We start from the raw sequence: 22695 nt of genomic DNA, 5'->3' as shown, positions 1-22695 counted from the left end.
AACCATTACCACAGGCCAGTTTTAGAACGTTTCTATCTTCCTAGTAACATCCCACATGCCCGTTTTTAAAGTTAATCTCTATAAAGACAACCACTAACCTAGTTTCTACTGGTTATAGGTTTGCCTTTTCCATAGATTTCATAGATTGATCATACAGCATGTGGCCTTTTGCATTCCCTTTTTCATGTAGCATAATGACTTTGAGGTTCATCTATATTATAGTATATTTCAGTAGTTTGCTCTTTTTTATTCTGAAAAGAATCCATTGTATGGTTTTATCACATTTTCCTTATCCATTCACCAGCTGATAACTTTTGGATTTTTTCCACTTTTTTGGCTATTATGAATTAATCATACCATGAACATTTACATAAACATCTTCAAGTGGACATATGTTTTATTTTTCTTGAGTAGAGACCCAAAAGTAGAATAGGATACTGTAAATACTTTCTTAACTTTTTAAAGAAACAGACAGACATTTCCAAAGTGGCTGCACCATTTTACATCTTAATTAGCAATTATGAGAGTTCCGTTTTCTCGACATCTTTGTTACCACTTGTTATGCTCTGAATTTTTGCTTAAAAATAAAACTCTAGGGAGCCTGAAATCAAATTTCATTCCAGGATTAACTGTTAATTTCCAAATGGTTAAAAATTTTAGCATATTTTTTATATACTTATTAGCAACTGACATATTTTCTTTGGTGAAATGTCTATTCAGATATTTTCCCCATGTTTATTGAGGTTGTCTGTCCTCTTGGTATTAAGTAGCAGGATTCCTTACATATTCTGGATATATATCCTTTACCAGATATAAGATTTGAAAATATTTCTCTTACTCAGGATGTTTCTTGTCTTTACATTTTCTTAATGGTGTCTTTCTAAAAGATAGCGGATATATATGGAATTTAGAAAGATGGTAACAATAACCCTGTGTACGAGACAGCAAAAGAGACACTGATGTATAGAACAGTCTTATGGACTCTGTGGGAGAGGGAGAGGGTGGGAAGATTTGGGAGAATGGCATTGAAACATGTATAATATCATGTATGAAACAAGTTGCCAGTCCAGGTTTGATGCACGATACTGGATGCTTGGGGCTGGTGCACTGGGACGACCCAGAGGGATGGTATGGGGAGGGAGGAGGGTTCAGGATAGGGAACACATGTATACCTGTGGCAGATTCATTTTGATATTTGGCAAAACTAATACAATATTGTAAAGTTTAAAAATAAAATAAAATTTAAAAAATAAATAAATAAAAGATAGCAGGTATTTTTAAATACAGCTTTTCGGTTTGCAGAGTAATTGAGCAATAGTTCAGAGTTCCATACAGCAACCAGCTATCTTTCTGTAATTTGTCGTTTAGTTCCATTACAGTCTGATGGCATACTCTACATTTGCTCAAATGCACTCTATCTAATGTTCCATGTTACCTTGAGAAGAATTTGTATTTTATTCTTGTTTGATGAAGTATTCCATAAATATCCGTTAGATCCATTTGATTTGTAGTGCTCTTCAGGTCAACTCTATTTTTGGAGATTTCTGCTCACTTGATATGTCCACTATTGACAGAGAGTGTTGAAACTTTCCTCGGTGGTAGTGGTTCAGTTCTGTTTCTCCTTGCAGTTCTATTAGCTTTGTCTCAAATATCTTGACAATCTGTTGTTAGATGTATTTTTGTTAAGAATTGTTATGTACTTTTTTTTTTTTTTTGTAGAATTGACCCCTCTATTATTATACAGCTGTCCCTCTTTATCCCTGATATTTTTCTTGCTCTGAAGCTGGCTTTGTCTGAAATTAATATGGCTACTTCAGCTTTCTTTTGATTAATAACAGCATCACTTTAAATATATCCTGCCACTCCCTTCTGGCCTGCAGAGTTTCTGCTCAAAATTCAGCTGATAAACTTATGAGGATTCCCGTGTATACTATTTGTCGATTTTGCCTTCTTGATTTTAATATTTTTTCTTTGTATTTCAGTGTTTATCCATGTTGTCACAAATGGCAAATTCCCATTTTATATCTGAATAATATCATATACATATATGTTCCTCTCTATGGAACACTTTGTTTATTCATCTAGAAACTTAGATTGTCTTCATGTCTTGGATATTATAAATAATGCTGCATAGCCCTCCCAGATTTCAGACAGTGCTACAAAGCTTGTTGTTGTTCCATCACTAACTTATGTCTCAGTCTTTTCGACCCCATGGACTATAGCCCACCTGGCTCTTTACCTGCATCTCTTCACCAGATTCTTTACCACTGAGCCACCAGGGAAGCCCACCACAAAGGGACAGTAATCAAAACATCAAGGTATTGACCTAAAATTTGGATCAACAGAACAGAATACAGAACCCAAAAGTGTCTGATTCTTTTGAGACCTCATGGCTCCTCCAGGCTCCTCTGTCCATGGGATTTCTCAGGCAATACTGGAGTGGGTCACCATTTCCTTCTCTAGAGGAACTTCCTGACCCAGAGATTCAACTCATATCTCCTGCATTACAGGCAGATTCCTTACCACTGAGCCACTTGGGAAGCCATCTATAGTCAATCAATCTTCTACAACCATTTTACGCCAGTCAGAATGGCTGCGATCCAAAAGTCTACAAGCAATAAATGCTAGAGAGGGTGTGGAGAAAAGGGAACCCTCTTACACTGTTGGTGGGACTGCAAACTAGTACAGCCACTATGGAGAACAGTGTGGAGATTCCTTAAAAAACTGGAAATAGAACTGCCTTATGATCCAGCAATCCCACTGCTGGGCATACACACTGAGGAAACCAGAAGGGAAAGAGACACGTGTACCCCAATGTTCATCGCAGCGCTGTTTATAATAGCCAGGACATGGAACCAACCTAGATGTCCATTGGCAGATGAATGGATAAGAAAGCAGTGGTACATATACACAATGGAGTATTACTCAGCCATTAAAAAGAAAACATTTGAATCAGTTCTAATGAGGTGGATGAAACTGGAGCCTATTATACAGAGTGAAGTAAGCCAGAAGGAAAAACACCAATACAGTATAATAACGCATATATATGGAATTTAGAAAGATGGTAACAATAACCCTGTGTACGAGACAGCAAAAGAGACACTGATGTATAGAACAGTCTTATGGACTCTATGGGAGAGGGAGAGGGTGGGAAGATTTGGGAGAATGGCATTGAAACATGTAAAATATCATGTATGAAACGAGATGCCAGTCCAGGTTCGATGCATGATACTGGATGCTTGGGGCTAGTACACTGGGACGACCCAGAGGGATGATATGGGGAGGGAGGAGGGTTCAGGATGGGGAACACATGTATACCTGTGGCGGATTCATTTTGATATTTCACAAAACTAATACAATTATGTAAAGTTTAAAAATAAAATTTAAAAAAAATTAAAAAAAAAGAAAACACAGTGGAGTTAGACAGTCTCTTCAGCAAGTGGTATTGATAAAGCTGGACAGCCAAATGTGAATCAATGAAGTAAGAATACACCCTCACACCATACACTAAAATAAACACAAAATGGCTCATAGAGTTAATTATAAGACATGACACCATAAAACTCTTAGAAAAGAACATAGGCAAAACATTCTCTGACATAAATTGTACCAGTGTTTTCTAAGATCAGTCTCCCAAGGAAATAGAAATAAAAACAAAAATTAACCAACAGGACCTAATCAAACTTGCAAACTTTTGTGCAGGAAAGGAAACCATAAACAAGTACAACCTACTGACCAGGAGAAATTACTTGCAAATAATGCCACCAACCAGGCTTAGTTTCCAAAATGTATCAACAGTTCATATAATGCAATAACCTAAAAAAAAAAAAAAAGCCTAATTTAAAAATGGGCAGAAGACCTAAATATTTCTCCAAAGAAGATATACAGATGGCCAATAGGCACATGCAAAGATACTCAGCATCACTAATTATACAGAAATGAAAATAAAAATCACAATGAATTACCACCTGACATCAGTCAGAATAGCCATCATTTAAAAACCTTGTCTGATTCACTCTTAGGGCAGATCCAGATGCACCTAATAGAAACAGCTATAAAAAGGTGAATATTTCAGTCAAATATTAAAGTGAACTCAATGAAAATTTTCTGAAAATAGAATTAGCATAGAATAGAAGACATGGTATATTATATAATTAAATAATGAAAAACCACCATTCTGTGATGCAGTCAGGAAATGGAGCCTTAGAGTAGAGGAAAAGAGCTATCATGAGTGCATGTCTTTCTATTCAAGGATTCTATGATCAGCAACCTCACTGAGTGCTGATGGGAACACATGCAATTTCTTAGTCAATAAATAGCAAAGGTGATTCATTTTGATTTCTGTTGGTCATACCCAAGACTAAATAACATACTAGAAAGAACCTGGAAATTACCACTGTGCTGTTTTCCTAACACATCACTTATTGGCAAGTGATTTTTTTATTCAGATCCCTTTTCTATAAAATTCAGATCAACTATCTTCAAATCAGACTGCTTGTGCTAAGGCTTCACTCCACAGATTATTAAATCAGTAGATCTAGGGCACAGGCCAGGAATGTGTGTTATTTGAATAAACCCTCCTAGATTTTCTTCCATCAGTATTTCCTGTTAAACATTCTTGAGAATCTTTAATGTTTATTTCTTATAGGTTTATCATGATGATTGTAGTCATAGAGATTAACCATACTAGAACTATACCAACTAATTAGAAGTGTTTGGTTTTATTATGGATGTCCTTAGTTCAGTCTGAATTTACTCTGCAGTTTTCATATTCATGGTCTTAATATCTTGTATGGACAAGGTATATCTTGGAATTAGGGCCCATGCATTCTTAGATATGTTCTACTTCCTGCCCTATCCAACCAGGCAGGGTCACCTAGGAAAATGGCCCTTTTGTTCGTGGATGTAGAAAACTTGAAATGGATCCACAAAAGCATAACAACATATTGGACTACAAGTTTTGGGGAATGTTTAAGTTCCCTTGAAAGTAGTTTTGCTCCAATGATAATTTTGTAGTCACAGGGAGAAAGCAAAGGATGTACCTGCTTTATCCCATTTTCCTGCAGTTTGCAAATGTGCCTCATATTGTTTAATAGCATATCAAGAATTAAAGATACTGAGCAGTTTATGTTAATTTTCACAAAAGGAGTGTGTGTTTTATAATGTTTCTGACTCCTCTAGATAGCACACACTTAACTTTTCTTAATGTGCTGAGGAAATGAAAGGCAACAATGGCTTATATTTAGCATTGTAAGTACTCCTTGCTCAGAATCTTGCCGTTGCACCTGCCTGCAAGTCCCTTACCAAAGGGAGTTTATTCAACAGCACAGCATTGTCTAGGAAAATGAGAGCATAAAGTGTGTAGGAAATAAATCTAGAGCTGCTAGTAGAAACTTACGTTAGCATTTTCATATTAAAACAATTTTGGCAGAGATTTTAAAAGTTCTAGTTTACAATTATATCCAATATTCATTGTGTGACAGTTGATGCCCTGATGAATTGTTGGCAGACACTACATTAACAAAAATTTTCTAGGAGAGTCATGCCCTGCTGTAACTGGACTGAGTGACCATGCACCACTGTCATTCTGGGCTACATTCCATCAGACCATCTGAAGAGGTTGGCTTCGTAATAGGCATTCTTCATTGTACTCCTGTGGTTTTTTTTAAGGAACAGGCATGCCTCCAGATCATATGAGAAGGACAGTTACCTAAGGTCTTTAGAATAAATTTCTGCTTTTTACATTAGATAATAGATTTCCATGTTTACCCTCCTATAACATATTAATTTAAATCATGAAAATGTAAACTTAAGTATGCTTTCTTACCAGATGCCATATAGAAACCATAAGAATAATGGGTAACTTATAATTTGGTAAATTGGTAAATATAAATAGCCTAATAAGCATGTTAACAATTATTATAAGGAAATAGATCAAACAGTGACGTGTGAATACAAAGCTTACTCTTGTTGATAACTCTTTGACCTCTCTTACCTTCCCTGAGACAAAATGGTTTTCTCCTTTGGGTCTCCATAGTGCTTGGAGTGTTTACCCCATATCATCATCCCTCTTGCAAGGTGATTATATGTATAAGGTTCTCATTTTGCATTAGATAATAGGCAATTTGAGGACAGATATAAAAGTATTGATATTTCCTTCAGAACCAAACAAAATGCAAATCATAACAGATGCTTTTAAATAGTTTTCCAAAATATCTAAAATGATGAAGTTAGGGCTTCCTGTTTCCAAATTTGAACTATTTCATGTAATGAATGAATTATGGTTCAGAGAGGGAACGCAACTTGCCTGGAGGAGCCTGGTGAGCCTGGTAACAGAGAACATCAGTGTCAGATCCTGCCTCCCTCCCAGGCCACTGTTCCTCCACTACCTACCATCAACTTGATTTAACATTCCATTTTTAATCTTTGAACTTCTTCCAGTTTCTGCCTTTTTAAATATTTAAACAGTACTAAAGTATCATTCTATAATAAATTTTAAAAAAGCATTTCATACTCAAAAGTCGCATGAGAGAAAAATTTAGCCAATGTTTCTTAAAAACTTGATACTTAATTTCATTTTTTCTTTTATATATTCTGAAAATCATGTTTGTTTTTAGCCCCCAGCTTGTCCCAGATAATAATTAAATATGAAGAATGAATTGGACCTTTTAACTGTCAGATGTATTTTTTCTAGGTAGAATTTCAGGTTGCCCAGAATGCATTTGTATTAAGTATTTTGAGTTCTTTTAGTGTATACAGAAAAGTCATCAGAGACAAAACTAATGCCTCTTGTGAAGTAGAACCAAGTGCTCAATACCATTAACAAAGTTAATTTAATCAACAGAATCAGAGATTAAAACCCAGAGAAGACTTTAAATGAATCTCTGATAAATCATCTCATCTGCTTTAATTCTTAAAGTATTACTGTTTATTTCAGAGGCAGAATGGAGTGTAACTTAAACAAAATGCAAAAGAGGCTTTTCTTTTATAGGCTTTCCAGTAATTTTTTTACTCTATCATAGTGCCTGTTTTGGTTTTTGTTAACATTTGTTAAGTAAAGCCCTAGGTATCAGATGGTGCCCCAAGGTGTGAGAAAGACCTCCAGCTCAGGGAAACTGAAATACAGAGGTTTGCCAATCACAGGTCCTGGAGGAACACAAGGCATTCCTCCTTGAGCTACACGGGAGTGTCCAGGCCAAAAGGAAGCAGCAGGACCTGGGGCATATGCCTCTGTTAGGGTTGGTGTGGAGGGCTTGAGGTTCCAGGGTAGGCTGGATCGGTCAATTCAAACTGAAAGGAGCAGTAGCAGAGTTTCAGTAAGCTTCCCAGGGTTCTTACCTAAGGGTCTCACAAGCAAAGGAGCCGAGAAACAGGAGGACCTGTATTACCAGCAGCACTGGAGAAGTTCCATTAGGACCTTACACTTCCTTGTGTCTCTGCTGGCTGTTACCTAGGAAACGAAATGGAGGATGGCGCTGGGGGCTAGTGTCAGCTTCAGGCCCTTGAAAGCCGCTTAACAACACACAATGGATGCCGATGCAACAGTATTACGGAGTAATTTTACTCATGGTGCCCTGTAACAAAGGTCATTCTAAATATACAATTTTATTTCCATATTTTCTAAATGGGATATTTGCACTGAAGCCAAAGATGTGAACGTTCCTTAATGAAAACCTTCTGAAGCACCTGAATGCTTAAGTTGGTTAGACTGATCTGCTGATTCTGCCTTGAAGAGGAAAACAAATGAAAATTCAGGAAGGATAAAGGCATTCTCCAAGGTTAAGATGTCTCAAGGAAGATGGGTGGTTGGTTAAGCTGACATTTTTCCTGCCCTGTTAAATCATGAACAGGAAAGGATCAAGGACAGCCATACATTCTTTGGCAATGTCAGCATCATCCAATGACCAGGGTCATTATGTTGACAGCACGACTGAAAATTAAAATGACTGAACAGCTGTGTTTCTATTCTGATACAAGTATTTTTCAACAAAATGGAGAAATTTTGACGTAAAGAAGCTTAGGAAGGGAAAGAAAGCGTAGGAACTAAGCCTAACTGAGCATCTAATACATGCAAAATACTCCTTTAGAAACCACTGCATAAATTGTTTCATCAAAACTCCTGTCAGGTAAGGATCATTCTGCCTACCTTACTGATAAGGAATCAGAACCTCCTTAAGATAAAGTAACTTTCCCCAGTGTACCCACCAAATAAGAGCTAAAGGAATTCTAACCCCAATGGACTCTTTACTCCATTCACCTAGCTGAGTTACCTTCATTAAATCATTTCACTTGATGTCAGAAATTTTGAATGTATGCATCATTATCCCCATTTCACAAATGAAGGAAAAGTGAAGTCAAATTGGTATTTCCCATCCATCATTTCACTAACAACTACTGGCCTGTCATGAAGTTTTCAACAGTATTGGAATGTAGAAAACTGACATTTAATATCAAACAACAGAATATTAGTAGATTTTCCATGAGACAATCTCTCTCTCTCTGGTTCTCAAAAATAATTTCTTTAGATATTTGATCCTTTATACATATTAGTATTAAAATGTTATTCCTTCTTTGAAATATCACTGAAACTAGCAGTGGATTTTGCTTGTTGGTTTATTTGTTCTGATGTCAAAATCTGTTGTTGGTGTTTAATCTTATTTTTCTGTAAAATATCAAAGAAACCTCAAAATATCAGAAACCTCAAAGTTCATTATCAAAGATATTGGAATTACTCAGCCTTTATAAATAATAACGCTATTTGCAGCAACATGGATGGGCCTAGAGATTTTCATACTGAGTGAAGTAAGTTAGAGAAGGAGAAGGCTTATATGACATCCCTTATATGTGTAATCTAAAAAGAAATGATACAAAGAGCTTAGTTATAAAACAGAAAGAGACTCACAGACTTAGAGAATAAACTTATGGTTGCAGGGGGTGAGGGTGGGGTAAAGGAATAGTTAGGGAGTTTAGAACAGGCTTGTACACACTGCCATATTTAAAATGGACAGCCAACAAAGACCTACTGTATAGCTCAGGGAACTCTGCTCAATGTTATGTGACAGCCTGGATAGAAGCGGAGTTTGGAGGAGAATGGATACAGGTATAAGTATGGCTGAGATTTTAACACTGTTAATTGGGTATACCCCAAAACAAAACATAAAGGTTTTTTTTTTTCCTTATAAAGATAGGAGATGGAGTTGGGACTCAAATTTGTTTGTACATGACTTCCAAGCCATTAAAATGAGAATCCTGACCATTGTTAAAGATACTCCAGTATTAGAGTCTGCACCAACATGGTAGGATTATGTATTTTTTCCACATAGAGGTAAATAATTAAAGGGGCTTGTCTCAACTAAATTTGTTATTACTTTGCGTACTTTTGTGGCCATAATATAACATTTTGTCAGATAGTAATCTGTGCCCAAAGCACAGAAACAAACTGGTGATTCTGGAGGTGTTGGTGAAGAAGTGTATGTGAGAAAGAGTATGTAATTACTTTAATAAAGATATGTTCATGGCTCATCCCATTTCATAATTTACAGACCCAGCTAGGTCGCCTGTATAATGAATAGTTGAGCTGCACATTGAAGTAGTTGAATCTGTGCAGACTTTCCTGATCAATCTCCATTTGAGTTTCTAGAAACAGGTACAATACTCATCAGGTTGATGAATTTTATCTAATTGAGAGTATTTTGAAGGTTTGTGCCTTCAGAAGTGCTTAAATCGGTTGCCTTTCTGAATAACACTAGGAATTTTATGAACCCCATCTCACAAAGTTTCCACGATGCCTGTGAGGCACACACACAAAAATAAACTTAAAGGCTGTGTTCATTTTAAGATCAAAGTATCAAAAAGATTAGAATTGTCTTCCAGCCACATAATATTTTCTTTAAAGTTGAAACTTAATAAGTTTTCATTGTTCAGATGATCAAAGGCTTGTCTCAACTAGTCAGCTGTGCTTACCATACTCCACCATAAATCCTATGGTATCTGTCTCAAGACAATGACCTCAAGTAATACCTCACACACAAAAACTGATTTTGAGGTCAAATGGATTTAGGAAATGGTTATATCATATCTCCTAAGAGATTTATAGTGCTTTTATACATTACAGAGAAGTGGATTTCAAATTTCACTGTTCATTTGAATTGCTCGATTGCTGATTAAAAATGCAAGCCCTATATTCATAAGACTGAATTTTCACCCAGGAGTATTATATTTAACAAGCACCCCATGAGAAGATCATTCAAGACCAAAGATTTAAGAAATTTTGTATTAAAGACTCTGAGAAGAACTACCTTAAATACCATTGTTTAATGTTCAAGTAAAGTTTTCCTCAAACTTATATAACTTATATACTCCACTATTCAAAAATATATTTTGGGAAGCCTTATACTCTGCATGTTATTTTCTGCATTTTGAGCTTGATTTTGTACATTTGTTTAGGTTTTTTTCCCCCTCCAAGGCTGAAGGCAAGTAAATAAAAACAAAGGTCAGTTGTACTATTACAATAAAAACAAAATACTTGTAATATTCCAGAGAAATTCTAGTTTCTGGGTCTAACTCAAACCCGTACAACCTAAAAAGAAAAGAAAAATTAGTACAGAAGATTCCTCATGTAGCTGCCTAAAATTCTTTGGACTAAGGCACTCAAAGTTTTGACTACTCTTTTATATACTGTAGACTTATTTTGAAGAAGGGGCTATGTACAACCATCTTATCAAATATAACTAAATCTCATCATTTGACAAACTCAGGCACTTAAGAAAATTTGAAAGGACTAAAATATTTTCATAGCCAATGTTCCTTTTTTTCATTTATTATTAACTCAGTGATTACATATGACCATTTGCTATCTAATAGGATCTAGGGCTGAAAAATGTAGGCTCTGTCTTCAAGGAACTTACAATATATTGAGGCATCAGACATACATATACATATAAAATCATTTAGTGTCAATGTTTCTAATGCACTGTACATTTAGTGAAAGTGTGATGAGCCTGTCTAGTGGTGAAAATAATGTGCTAGGAAGGGAGAAACTAGCTGTTCTTCAGGATCTCACAGTGAGGAGGGACTGTTAAGAAGGTGTAGAGGGGAGAGCATGCTACACAGACACAGAAGGGTAAAGTCACATGCTGCACGTTCAGTCAGGAGCCATGCAGAGTAATAATAGGGAGCAGGTGAGAATAACTTTGCCTTCAAATCTGAATTGGAGTAGGTTAAATATCCTACACAATTTCTTTAGTTATCATCCACTCCTAGAATTTATGGAAAGTTAGAGTTCAAATCAGGTATCCTCCTTGTCTGACTTCAAAGAGACTAACTTGTTCAAGGTTAGAGTTACACAGTGGCCATGAACTATTAGACTCCCTGTCTCTGTTTTATACATTTTCTACAGGGAAAGGATTATAGAGATATCACTAAAAAGTACATATTCTTACATTAAACAGTTTTGACATTTACTTTAAAAATGTGTTTAAGTAAAAAAAAAAATGATGAAGAGATAAAGGGAGAATTGAGAGGCAGTGAGGAAAAGATGAGGGGAAAGAGGCTGACTGAGGAGGAAGGAAGAAAGAGAGGGATGGAGGGAAGATAAATTCAATACTTTTAACCCTTGGTTAATATGAAAGTGAAAGCCAACTGGAATATGCTGCCAGTAAGTCATTTTTTTTAAGACTATGGAAGATAGTAAGTAAGAAGGGATATCCTGGTTAGTGAAATATATGATCTTATTTGCAGAAATATAATCTTTTTTAAGGTGTTGAAGATTTTTTGCTAGACAGATTGATGTTGAGCAAAACAGACAGACCGACAGACATGTCTGCAGCAATTATGTGTTTACTTGGAATCGGTAGAGAATTACAGTGTGGGTGTCTGCAATCATGGTGAGCAAGGTCCAAGTCCCCACAAAGCAAAGGAAAAAGGACTTTTTATGGAGGGGAAAAGAGAGTTGGAAGGGCTACAGGAAACAGAGTTCTTGGCTTTTCATGGGCTGAATTGTTGCCAGGAAAGAAGAGGAGTCTGTGTTCATCTTGTTGGGCTCTACTATTGTTGTGGCATATGAGAGCTCCCCTTTTGGTCTCCTGATTCCATTTAACTGTGATTTCAGTTTATTTATTTATTTTTTTTACAATGATCATAATGTTTACATTGTTTTCTGCCTTGCAATCTTGATGTTCCTGCAGGCATATAGACCATGAATATATTTAAATCTTAAAAGTCTAGATACATCAGGGATAATAGAATATAGTAGTTGTGCAACTCTTTATTTTTAAAAACTTTTTGCAAAGAAAGAATTTTTCATTGGAATAGAGCTCTTTTTTAGTAGCTGTCTGTCATAAGCATGACTGAGATCCCCAAATGGACTGTGAATAATTGCCCTCTCCCTGGGATCTCAGTCATGTTGTGATCATTTTGTCCCTCGCTTAACCTTTCAGCTTGTCTCAAAGTGAAGGAAATTTACCAATGGGAAGATTTCAAGCGAGATTTTCTGTTCCTTTCCTTCATTTAACTTCACTGACCTTCTTTCAATCGCAGCTTTTTCAGGAGAACACGGCCTGTTCTATGAAGCATGATGAAAATCTTCCAAACAATGACACTGCAGAATCATCACCTGTCCCACAGGTATTTTGTTTGTTTGGTTGTTTGTTTTGATTGTCAGAAAACACTTTTTTGAAGCTCGTGGGTTCTATGATTTTCTCTCTTGCTCTAGCTGAAGCCAGGATGCTGTATTACCTAATACAAGATATATTTTTCACCTATTGCCTCTGGATCTTTCCATGGCCACTGTGCCTGCCACTAAGCTTTGATTTGATAAGCTGAAGTCCTAGAAGAACAAGGGCAAGGGAAGCGTCCTACCCTTCCCCAGCAACCAAGGAACAAAACAAAAGTAAACAGAAAACAAAAAGTACACTTACATTCTTAGAGGACAAAGAAGATAAATGAAGACTTGAGAAACAGAAGGTAGAAAGACATACGTATCCCCCACAAAACAAACATAACTCAGGAGCTTAATTCTGAACTCTATCTAGAAGTTCTATTCTATATTTGACCAAATATATTGCATCATAGCAATTATTAAGAGTCATTTTACTTCAGTTCAGTTGCTTGATTGTGTCCGACTCTTTGCAATCCCATGAACCACAGCATGCCAGGCCTCCCTGTCCATCACCAACTCTCAGAGATTACCCAAACTCATGTCCATTGAGTCGGTGATGCCATCCAACCATCTCATTCTCTGTCGTCCCCTTCTCCTCCTGCCCTCAATCTTTCCCAGCATCAGGGTCTTTTCATTTTACTTAACACAACATTTTTCAGTTTGGGGGTTAGATTAATCAAAGTTTGAATGATTTGGCCAAAGTTTTCTCAAAAAAGTTTTTGAAATTTTTTCTATTTGTAAAACATATTTTATGTGCTTTCACAAAGTAATAGTGTTAACATAAATAAGTGTTAACATTTATTTTCTGCCTGGCATTGGTTTTCTATAAGATGTTTGTTGAGATAGTTGAGTTATTGTTTAATTTTTACATTAAACATTTTTTAGTCTGATTATCTTTTCCATATTGTTTGACAGGATGAAGCAGTGCCTCCTTGTACTGAATGTGATGAGGAAAAAAAACCAGAAGGGACAGCAAATAGAGAAAAAAAATTACTGTAAATACCAAGAAACTGTGTTAAAAAACATCCATTTGCTCTTGTATTCATACTCTTTTTAGACCACAAGCTTGATGGAAATACTAAGTTTTTAAAGCATGCAACTTTTTCACAATTTTATGTAACTTTATAAAGTAGTCTACAAGTTTTCCAAAAGATTCCAGGCCAATTATGATCCTTAAGCAATAACCTAATTAAAATGGATATCCGCAGTCACAAGTCGTCATTGTCATTAGTAAGTTGCCCAGTATAAATTGGTCTTTTTTACAACTCAAATGCAAAATAACATTTAATATTTCTGGTTAATTGGGTAGCCAGTATTTCCCTGATCTAGTTGTTGTTTTTTTTTTTTTTTTTAATCAACTGGAGAATAACTAAATGTTGCAAATCCTTAACATCCTTAGAATACAATTTGAAACCATATTTTAGTCCATGCTGGTTAACTGGAATCACTTTTCTTAAGGTTGGAATCTGTACTGTTCTGAATGTATCATTTGTTTGATGGCATTAGTTGCTATTCTCATTATTATTTAGAGCCATGTCTAATAATGCCAGGGGTTTAGTCAGTTAAGAAAACTCATTAAATACATTTAGTATGATGCAGACAAAATATCAAGAATGAATGTCTAAGTTACTGACACAATTGATTAGATTTTTGGCATTCTATGGACACACCGTTATGGTTGTCTGCTGGATTACTCCAAGTTACAAATCAAGCTCAGTGTGAATTTAGATATGAAATTGGGTAACAGAATGTGGGATGGGAAGAGGGGTCCGGGATACAAACATGCAAGCAGATAGTATACATCTTAAAATGGAAACTTGAAAGTAAATAACCTTATAGAACTAATGAACCCAAATTTGTATATTTTGAAAAAAAAAATTATCATTAAATCAATGGCTGTGGGAATCTCTGACGCTGGGACTCTACATAGGAATTGTTATTCAGTTGCTAAGTTGTGTTTGACCCTGCAAACCTACAGACTGCAGCACACTAGGCTTCCCTGTCCTTCACTATCTCCCGGAATTTGTTCAAAATCATAGAGTACCACTAATCAAATAAACTCACTCTTGAATAGTCTGCTTCCTCTCAAGCAAGAGGAATTGATACTGATCAAACTTACAGACTAAAATTAATGGGTTAAATGATGTGGTTAGGTTGTCTGCACCAAATATATTCACTTCTGTTGGTTAGACGAAAGCACGTAAAACCATTGTTTTTTTAGAACAGATCTGCCAAGCCACAATTAATTTGGAGCACAATATGCTGGCAAGCTACATATATATAAAATAAAATCTGTAATCAATAGATGAACTTAAATTGTGGGATGTAACGGCCCAACTTTGATCACAATGACATATTGAAAGAAATGTAGTGATCTGGAGAAATGCCAAACTATCATTAACAGTAAAAGTAATACTGTGACATATTAAGATATGTCTAAGTAATAATGTGACATTAAGATATGTCTAAGGTACCTAAGAAAGATAACTAGTTTTACAGATGATTTGTAGAGTCTTGGGGTGAAATGATCAGGACAGAAGTGATCAAGCCTGAAGTTCTTGCCGACTCCTCAGCTCTAAAAATCATTTGATTCGATGAGATGGAATATTGCTAGTTTCCCAAGTCTTATTTCTTGTAATTTTCATACTGTACCAATAAACTCTTAACCATCTCTAAAGGTTTATGAAAGGGAAGTAGATAATTTAGTTTAATTTAGGTATACTTTCCTACTTCTCCCCCCATGGCTCCAACTTCAGTCCTAGTTCATATGGATCCTATGGAAAGTTAATCACCATTTCACTGTGTATGTCTTGAGGAGTCTTTGAAATAATAAAGAGTCACTCTGGTATTTTTCTGAAAATTTTAGAGGGTAACATAATGAAAGAGAATCTGGCTTAATATTAATCAACAGCTTCATCTGTAAATTATTTTTTCTATGCTCTGAATTCCTATTCTAGTCCATAATAATATAATCAATTTGTTTCTCTTAATTACTGACATGATCAAGTGGGCTTTGACTGATTATAATGTACACATTCTTCTTTAACAAGAGGTAGCATTATTCATCCTACGGAGTTTACTGTGGTGTATTCACTGCATTATTTGTTAAAAAAACAAAACTTTTGTGATAGAAAAATTTCATAAACATTTTTAAGAAATATTCTAGAAAATCCTTTTAACAGTTAATCACAGAATTCTTTTTAGTGTGTACTATTACTTGACTTTATGAATGCATTTTATTTATCTCAATCCATTAATTGGTTTAAAATAGCAAACGTGTGGCTTTTGTACATAAGAGAGTTAACATTTCTTATTTTTTAAAGTAACTTCTATATAAATAGATGTTATTTTTGAGGGGCTAACATTTGTAGCCTAGTTATCTGCATATGGAAAAAAAAAAGTAAATGAATTTAGACTGTAGATAGTACAGTTCTACTATGTACTGTAATGGTAAGCAGTGAAAAATTACATATGCTTTGCAGAATGTAAATTGGTTCCTATTGAGAAACAAACACATTTTCCAATGGAATAACTTAATATAGGTACTACCACAACTAATATCTCTAGTTATTTTCAAAAACTAAGCAATGCTGTATACTCATTCTAAGTTGTAAATTGGTTTTGGATTTTGTGTTTCCTTTTATATGCATTAACTGTGTAAACTAGTGCCTAAAATGTGTAAGACCTAAATGAAAGCTGCCTATATCTATCCTGTGCCAACATTCTCAAGATGAAAAGCGAAAAATTAACTCACCTGGATGTGGTTTTCTGTGTGATCTCAAATCTTTGAGTACTGAATGTCCATGACTAATTTTTTTCATTCTTTAATCCTATATTTAGCATTGAAGTGCTATTTGAGCAGCATCTGTTTCATAAAGTATACTGGTTTAAAAAGCTAAGACTGGGACATTCACTGTTTTAGATGGACAGTGTGGATAGCTGGATTAAAACAGTATTTGTGAACTTCGCTAAAATGGAATCTTTTGTTTTTGTAGCTCAGATACTACAAATATATAATCAGCACTACCTGAAGTAGAGGTTGAACTTACTAGTGACACCAGTGAGCAAGGTTAACTGGTCAGACTGAGAGACTAATGAAAACGGCTACTTAGGGGACATTTTCTTAGTCATGTATACATTCTTAAATTTCCCCAAACTGTTCATTCATCTGGGTTACATTACATAATATTGATGGTCAAGTGGTGAATAAAAGGTACCGGAAAATGGCCTATTTTTTGCTCAATAAATGTTTGTTTCCAAGACTATTATGTATATACCTACATAAACGAATTGAAAAACATGTATTAACTTTTTAAAATAGTACTTGCTTCTGTGTTTCATGATCTAAGAAATTTTTTGAAATCTCATCCTGGAAATTTCTTTGATCTCTCTTTGCCTCTGTCCAAGAAAACCCGTATTTAGTGTTGTTTTTTGTTTTTTTATAATAGAGTTCCATGTTGGCAGAGATTTGTCTGTTTGCAAATGAGTTTCAAGGGCTTAGAACTATTTGTTCCATAAAAGCTGCTCAAATATCTGTTGAATGAATGAATTCAGAACCTGAAGCATCCAGGGAAGAAGGAAATAAGATAGCATGCTCTAGTATATAACAGGAAATCATGACACCATCTTTTAGGAAAAGACAATAAATATATTTTTGTTTATTTTGATTTTGGGCTACTTTTCTTTTGCGTTTTTATCTGAAAGGTTTTTCTTTGGGCCTATAGATGTGACTTTAAGCAAAGTAGATAGGTGCATGCTTCCGTGCTCAGTCACATCCAACTCTTTGTGACCCTGTGGGCTGTAGTCACCAGGCTCCTGTGTACACGGAATTCTCCCAGCAAGAATACTGGGGCAGATTGCCATTTCTTTCTCCAGGGGATCTTCCTGACACAGGGGTCAAACCTGTCTCTCCTGTGTCTTCTGCATTGCAGGTAAATTCTTTACTGCTGAACCATATCTATGGGAAAGCTTGTAGATATGGCGCTCCTGGATGAATTTTGGAATACAGCTTAGTGTAATACACATCACTCATATGCCATGTATGTTTCTTTAATTGGAACCCAGCTGGGACATTTACCTGAACTAGCACAAGTCACTTGATTTCTTTCAGTATAAGTTACTAAGCTCTTAGGCCTAGGGCTTAAATAGTACTAAAGTACTAAAGAATGTTCAACCACAAGCCAACTGCATTCATTTCCCATGCTAGTAAGGTTATGGTCAAAATCCTCCACACTAGGCTTTAGCATTAGGTGAACCGAGAACTTCCAGATATTCAAACTGGGTTTAGAAAAGGTAGAGGAACCAGAGATCAAATTGCCAACATGTGCTGAATCACAGAGAAAGCAACGGAATTCCAGAAAAACATCTACCTCTGTTTCATTGACTACACTGAAGCCTGCCACTGTATGGATCGTAACAAACTGTGGAAAACTCTTAAATAGATGGGAATACTAGACAATCTTACCTGTCTCCTAAGAAACCTGTATGCAGGTCAAAAAGCAACAATTAGAACCCTGTATAGAAAAACTGACTGGTTCAGGATTGAAAAAGAAGGTATGACAAGGCTGCTTATTGTCACCCTGTTTATTTAACTTATACACAGAGTACATCATACAAAATGCTGGGCTGGATGAGTTACAAGCTGGAATCAAGATTGCTGGGAAAAATATCAATAATCTCAGATATACAGATGATACCACTCTAATGGCAGAAAGCCAAGAGGAACTAAAGAGCCTCTTGATCAGGGTGAAGGAGGAGAGTGAAAATGTTGGCTTAAAACTCAATATTAAAAAAAAAAAAAAAATCCAGATATTGGCATTCAGTCCCATCACTTCACGGCAAATAGAAGGGGAAAAGGTGGGAGCTGTGACAGATTTCCTCTTCTTGGGTTCTAAAATCACTGGGACTGTGACTGAAGCCATGAAATTAGAAGACAATGGCTTCTTGGCAGGAAAGCTATTAAAAACCTAGACAGTGTGTTAAGAAGCAGACACCACTTTGATGACAAAGGTCCATGTACTCAAGGCTATGATCTTTCCAGTAGTCACGTACAGATGTGAGACCTGGACAATAAAGAAGGTAGAGCACCAAAATATTAATGTATTTGAAGTGTGATACTGGAAAAGACTGGAAAAGCAAGAAGAACAAACCAGTCAATTTTAAAGAAGGAAATCTTGCATACTCTTTGGAAGGTCTGATGCTGAAGTTCCAATACTTTGGCCACATGATGCAAACAGCTGATACATTGGAAAAGACCCTGATGCCGGGAAAGACTGAAGGCAGAAGGAGAAGATGGCAACAGAGGATGAGATGGTTGGACAGCATCATTAATTCATTAGACATGAACTTGGGCAAACTCTGGAAGATGGTGAGGGACAGAGAAACCAGGTATGCTGTGGTGCATGGGGGTTCACGAATAGTTAGACATGACCTGGCAACTAAACAACAGTATTTCTAAAGAAGAATAGATATTTTTTCATACAATTTATTTACTGGGCTAACATTCTGCACATACTTTTAGTGGAGAAAAGGAGTCAAAGTCTAAGGTGTTGTGAAAATCACTGAATAACATGATCTCAATGATTCCCTCTCCATTCATTCAGCTAGTCAGTCAGTCATTCATTCACTACATATTCTTTGAGATTCTAAAATGTGCCTACCATCCACTTATTTTGAGGGCCCAATAGTAAACAAAAGAAATTATGAATATTAATATTGCACATAATATATACTAGCCATGGTTTTCATTTTTTATCATTAGTATTCTCAAGATTCTGCACTCAATACGCCAGCAAATTTCAAAGACTCAGCAGTGGCCACAGGACTGGAAAAGGTCAGTTTTCATTCCAATCCCAAAGAAAGGCAATGCCAATGATTGTTCAAACTACCACACAATTGCACTCATCTCACATGCTAGCAAAGTAATACTCAAAATTCTCCAAGTGAGGATTCAACAGTACATGAACCAAGAATTTCCAGATATTCAAGCTGGATTTAGAAAAGGCAGAGGAACCAGAGATCAAATTGTCAACCTCCGTTGGATCATCAAAAAAGCAAGAGAATTTCAGAAAACATCTACTTCATTGACTATGCCAAAGCCTTTGTATGGATCAAAACAAACTGTAGAAAATTCTTCAAGAGATGGGAATACCAGACCACCTGACCTGCCTCCTGAGAAATATGTATGCAGGTCAGGAAGCAACAGTTAGAACAGGACATGGAACAATAGACTGGTTCCAAATTGGGAAAGGAGTATGTCAAGGCTGTATATTTTCAACCTGTTGACTTAACTTATATGCAGAGTACATCATGGAAAATGCTGGGCTGGATGAAACACAAGCTGGAATTAAGGTTGCTGGGAGAAATATCAATAACATCAGATATGCAGATAACATCACACTTATGGCAGAAAGTGAAGAGGAACTGAAGAGCCTCTTGATGAAAGTGGAAAAAAAAAAAAATCTGGCTTGAAAGTCAGCATTCAAAAAACTGAGTTCATGGCATCCAGTCCCATCACTTCATGGCAAATAGATGGGGAAACAATGGAAACAGTGAGAAACTTTATTTTCTTGGGCTCCAGAATCACTGCAGATGGTGACTGCAGCCATGAAATTAAAAGACACTTGCCCCTTGGAAGAAAAGCTCTGACCAACCTAGGCAGCATATTAAAAAGCAGAGACATTACTTTGCTGACAAAGGTCTGTCTGACTCAAAGCTATGGTTTTTCTGGTACTCATGTATGGTTGAGAGAGTTGGACCATAAAGAAAGCTGGGTGCTGAAGAATTGATGCTTTTGAACTGTGGTGTTGGAGAAGACTCTTGAGAGTCCCTTGGACTGCAAGGAGATCCAACCAGTCCATCCTAAAGGAAAGCAGTCCTGAAAATTCACTGGAAGGACTGATGCTGAAGCTCCAATATTCTGGTCACCTCATGAGAAGAACTGACTCATGGGAAAAGACCCTGGTGCTGGGAAATATTGAAGGCAGGAGGAGAAGGGGACGACAGAGGATGAGATGGTTGGATGACATCACTGACTTGTTGGACATGAGTTTGAGCAAGCTCGGGGAATTGGTGATGGGAAGCCTGGCGTACTAGTCCACGGGGTTACAAAGAGTCGCACATGACTGAGTGACTGAACTGATTCTCAGGATTATGTAGAACAGATATTACAGTAGTCATTATTTCACAGATGAGGAAACTGATACAGAAAAATGTTAACTGAATTGCCCAAGACTATACAGCTGGTAGGAGAAGGCAATGGCACCCCACTCCAGTACTCTTGCCTGGAAAATCCCATGGGCGGAGGAGCCTGGTAGGCTGCAGTCCATGGGGTCGCCAAGAGTCGGACACGACTGAGCGACTTCACTTTCACTTTTCACTTTCATGCATTGGAGGAGGAAATGGCAACCCACTCCAGTGTTCTTGCCTGAAGAATCCCAGGGACTGCGGGGCGTGGTGGGCTGCCGTCTATGGGGTTGCACAGAGTCGGACACGACTGAAGCGACTTAGCAGCAGCAGCAGCAACACAGCTAGCTAGTAAGAGGTAGGAAGTGCCTGTGGATCTGACTTGAGTTTCTGAAATCCCTGTGCTTAACTATTTCACTACACTGTCTCTCTTGCAAATGCTTTCATGGAGCTTACACTTTAGAGAAAGAGACAATGTTAATGAAGGAAGGACACAGACAACTGTATGACTGCTACCCAAGGTTCTCCTTACAGCACAAGATGGGGTGGGATGTGGGTATGAGTGTATCATAGCTGTGTGCAGTTTAAGAAAATGATATTGAACTAATTTTAATGAATATATAATATTTTTCATGAATGTCTGAAACTTCAAAATTAAATTTCATAGGATTCTCAGATATTAGCTAGCAATATTTGAGAGTGAATGTTTGTATTCGAAACAGCTGTGAATTAGCGCTGTTCAAAAAAAGAAAGCATCATATGGAAAAATTAGCATTGTTTTCTGTTCCCTGAAAGCTAACATACATGAGTCTATTAGGTATAGATGACAATGAAATGTAGCTTTCTTGCAGAAAAATAGAAATTTTATTTCACTTATATTCTCTGTCTGTCAGAAACGCCATACATTCAAAATCATGATGGTTGACCAGGGTTATCTTGTACTGTTACAGCATTTGCATCAGAAATAAAGTAAATGTGCTGCGTGTATGTGTACCCCCTTCCCTCCTTCCTTCCTCACTCCTAAATTCCTTATTTCCTTTGAGAACAGTTTCACTTAATAGCATGTAGACATAACGGCATCTTGGGAAGGTCATATAATATAATATATTTCCCCCCCAAAATCAGGCACTTTACGTGAGGCTCCTGGAAGAATCCGGTGACTGCTGCACCTGATTAACTGCCAAATGGGCATACTTCCTTGGGCAGTGTGTCTACCAAGGGTGAGAAAAAGAGACAGCATCCTGTAGTGGGTCACGTCCTCTTTCTAACTCTGCCTCATCTTTGCCACTTTTTTCATGATGAAGTACCCAGTAAATCAAGAGATAGATACTAAGCAGAGGTTCTGGCTCAAGGTTAATGGATGCAACGGAATGGAGCAGAGGATGAGTCTTTGCTAGGCTCCTGTTAAAGTGACAGCATATTCAAGGTGACATGGTTGTTTTTCTCCTGCAAATTTCAGTTTGACCGCTTCCGGTATCTTTAATCTTGGTCCCAAAACTTAAAGATCATTTGGGCTGGAAATCCGCAAACCTCCTCACCTTTCATTGGAATAATACAGTCTGTAAAACTTAGTGTACACTTGGCAGAGAATGTACATCTTGAAATGGTCACATTTCCAATAGGAGTAAAACAGGCTGCTGACATTTTGCTTATGAAACCCCCTGAGAATGCCTTCACCAGGTGATTCTAACACAGTGAAAGAGGAGCAATGCAACGTGGATAAGAGATAGGGACATTATGGATAGAAGGAACAGGTAATTAAGAGCACATTTTAAATCCATTCATTTACTCTGTGACAAATCCCTCTGAAGTAGATGCATAGATGAGGCATAAATAAAACTGAATGTATTTAC

General features: G+C 36.6%; 1 protein-coding gene across 3 annotated transcripts in view; it reads left to right on the top strand.

The window, feature by feature from the left end:
- Positions 1-17325, top strand: part of LUZP2 (leucine zipper protein 2) — a 517925-nt gene extending 500600 nt beyond the window's left edge. For all 3 annotated transcript variants that reach the window (XM_019955362.2, XM_070783149.1, XM_070783150.1), the window contains 2 exons: positions 12538-12624; positions 13574-17325. In XM_019955362.2, coding sequence (XP_019810921.2) covers positions 12538-12624; positions 13574-13657 — 171 coding nt within the window. In that variant the 3' untranslated portion in view covers positions 13658-17325. The remainder of the gene's footprint in view (positions 1-12537; positions 12625-13573) is intronic.
- Positions 17326-22695: the final 5370 nt, after the last annotated feature.

Source organism: Bos indicus, chromosome 29 (genome assembly GCF_029378745.1).
Source record: "Bos indicus isolate NIAB-ARS_2022 breed Sahiwal x Tharparkar chromosome 29, NIAB-ARS_B.indTharparkar_mat_pri_1.0, whole genome shotgun sequence".
NCBI lineage: Eukaryota > Metazoa > Chordata > Mammalia > Artiodactyla > Bovidae > Bos > Bos indicus.
Note: the sequence above shows the minus strand (reverse complement) of the source record. Positions and strands in the feature narration are given on the sequence as shown.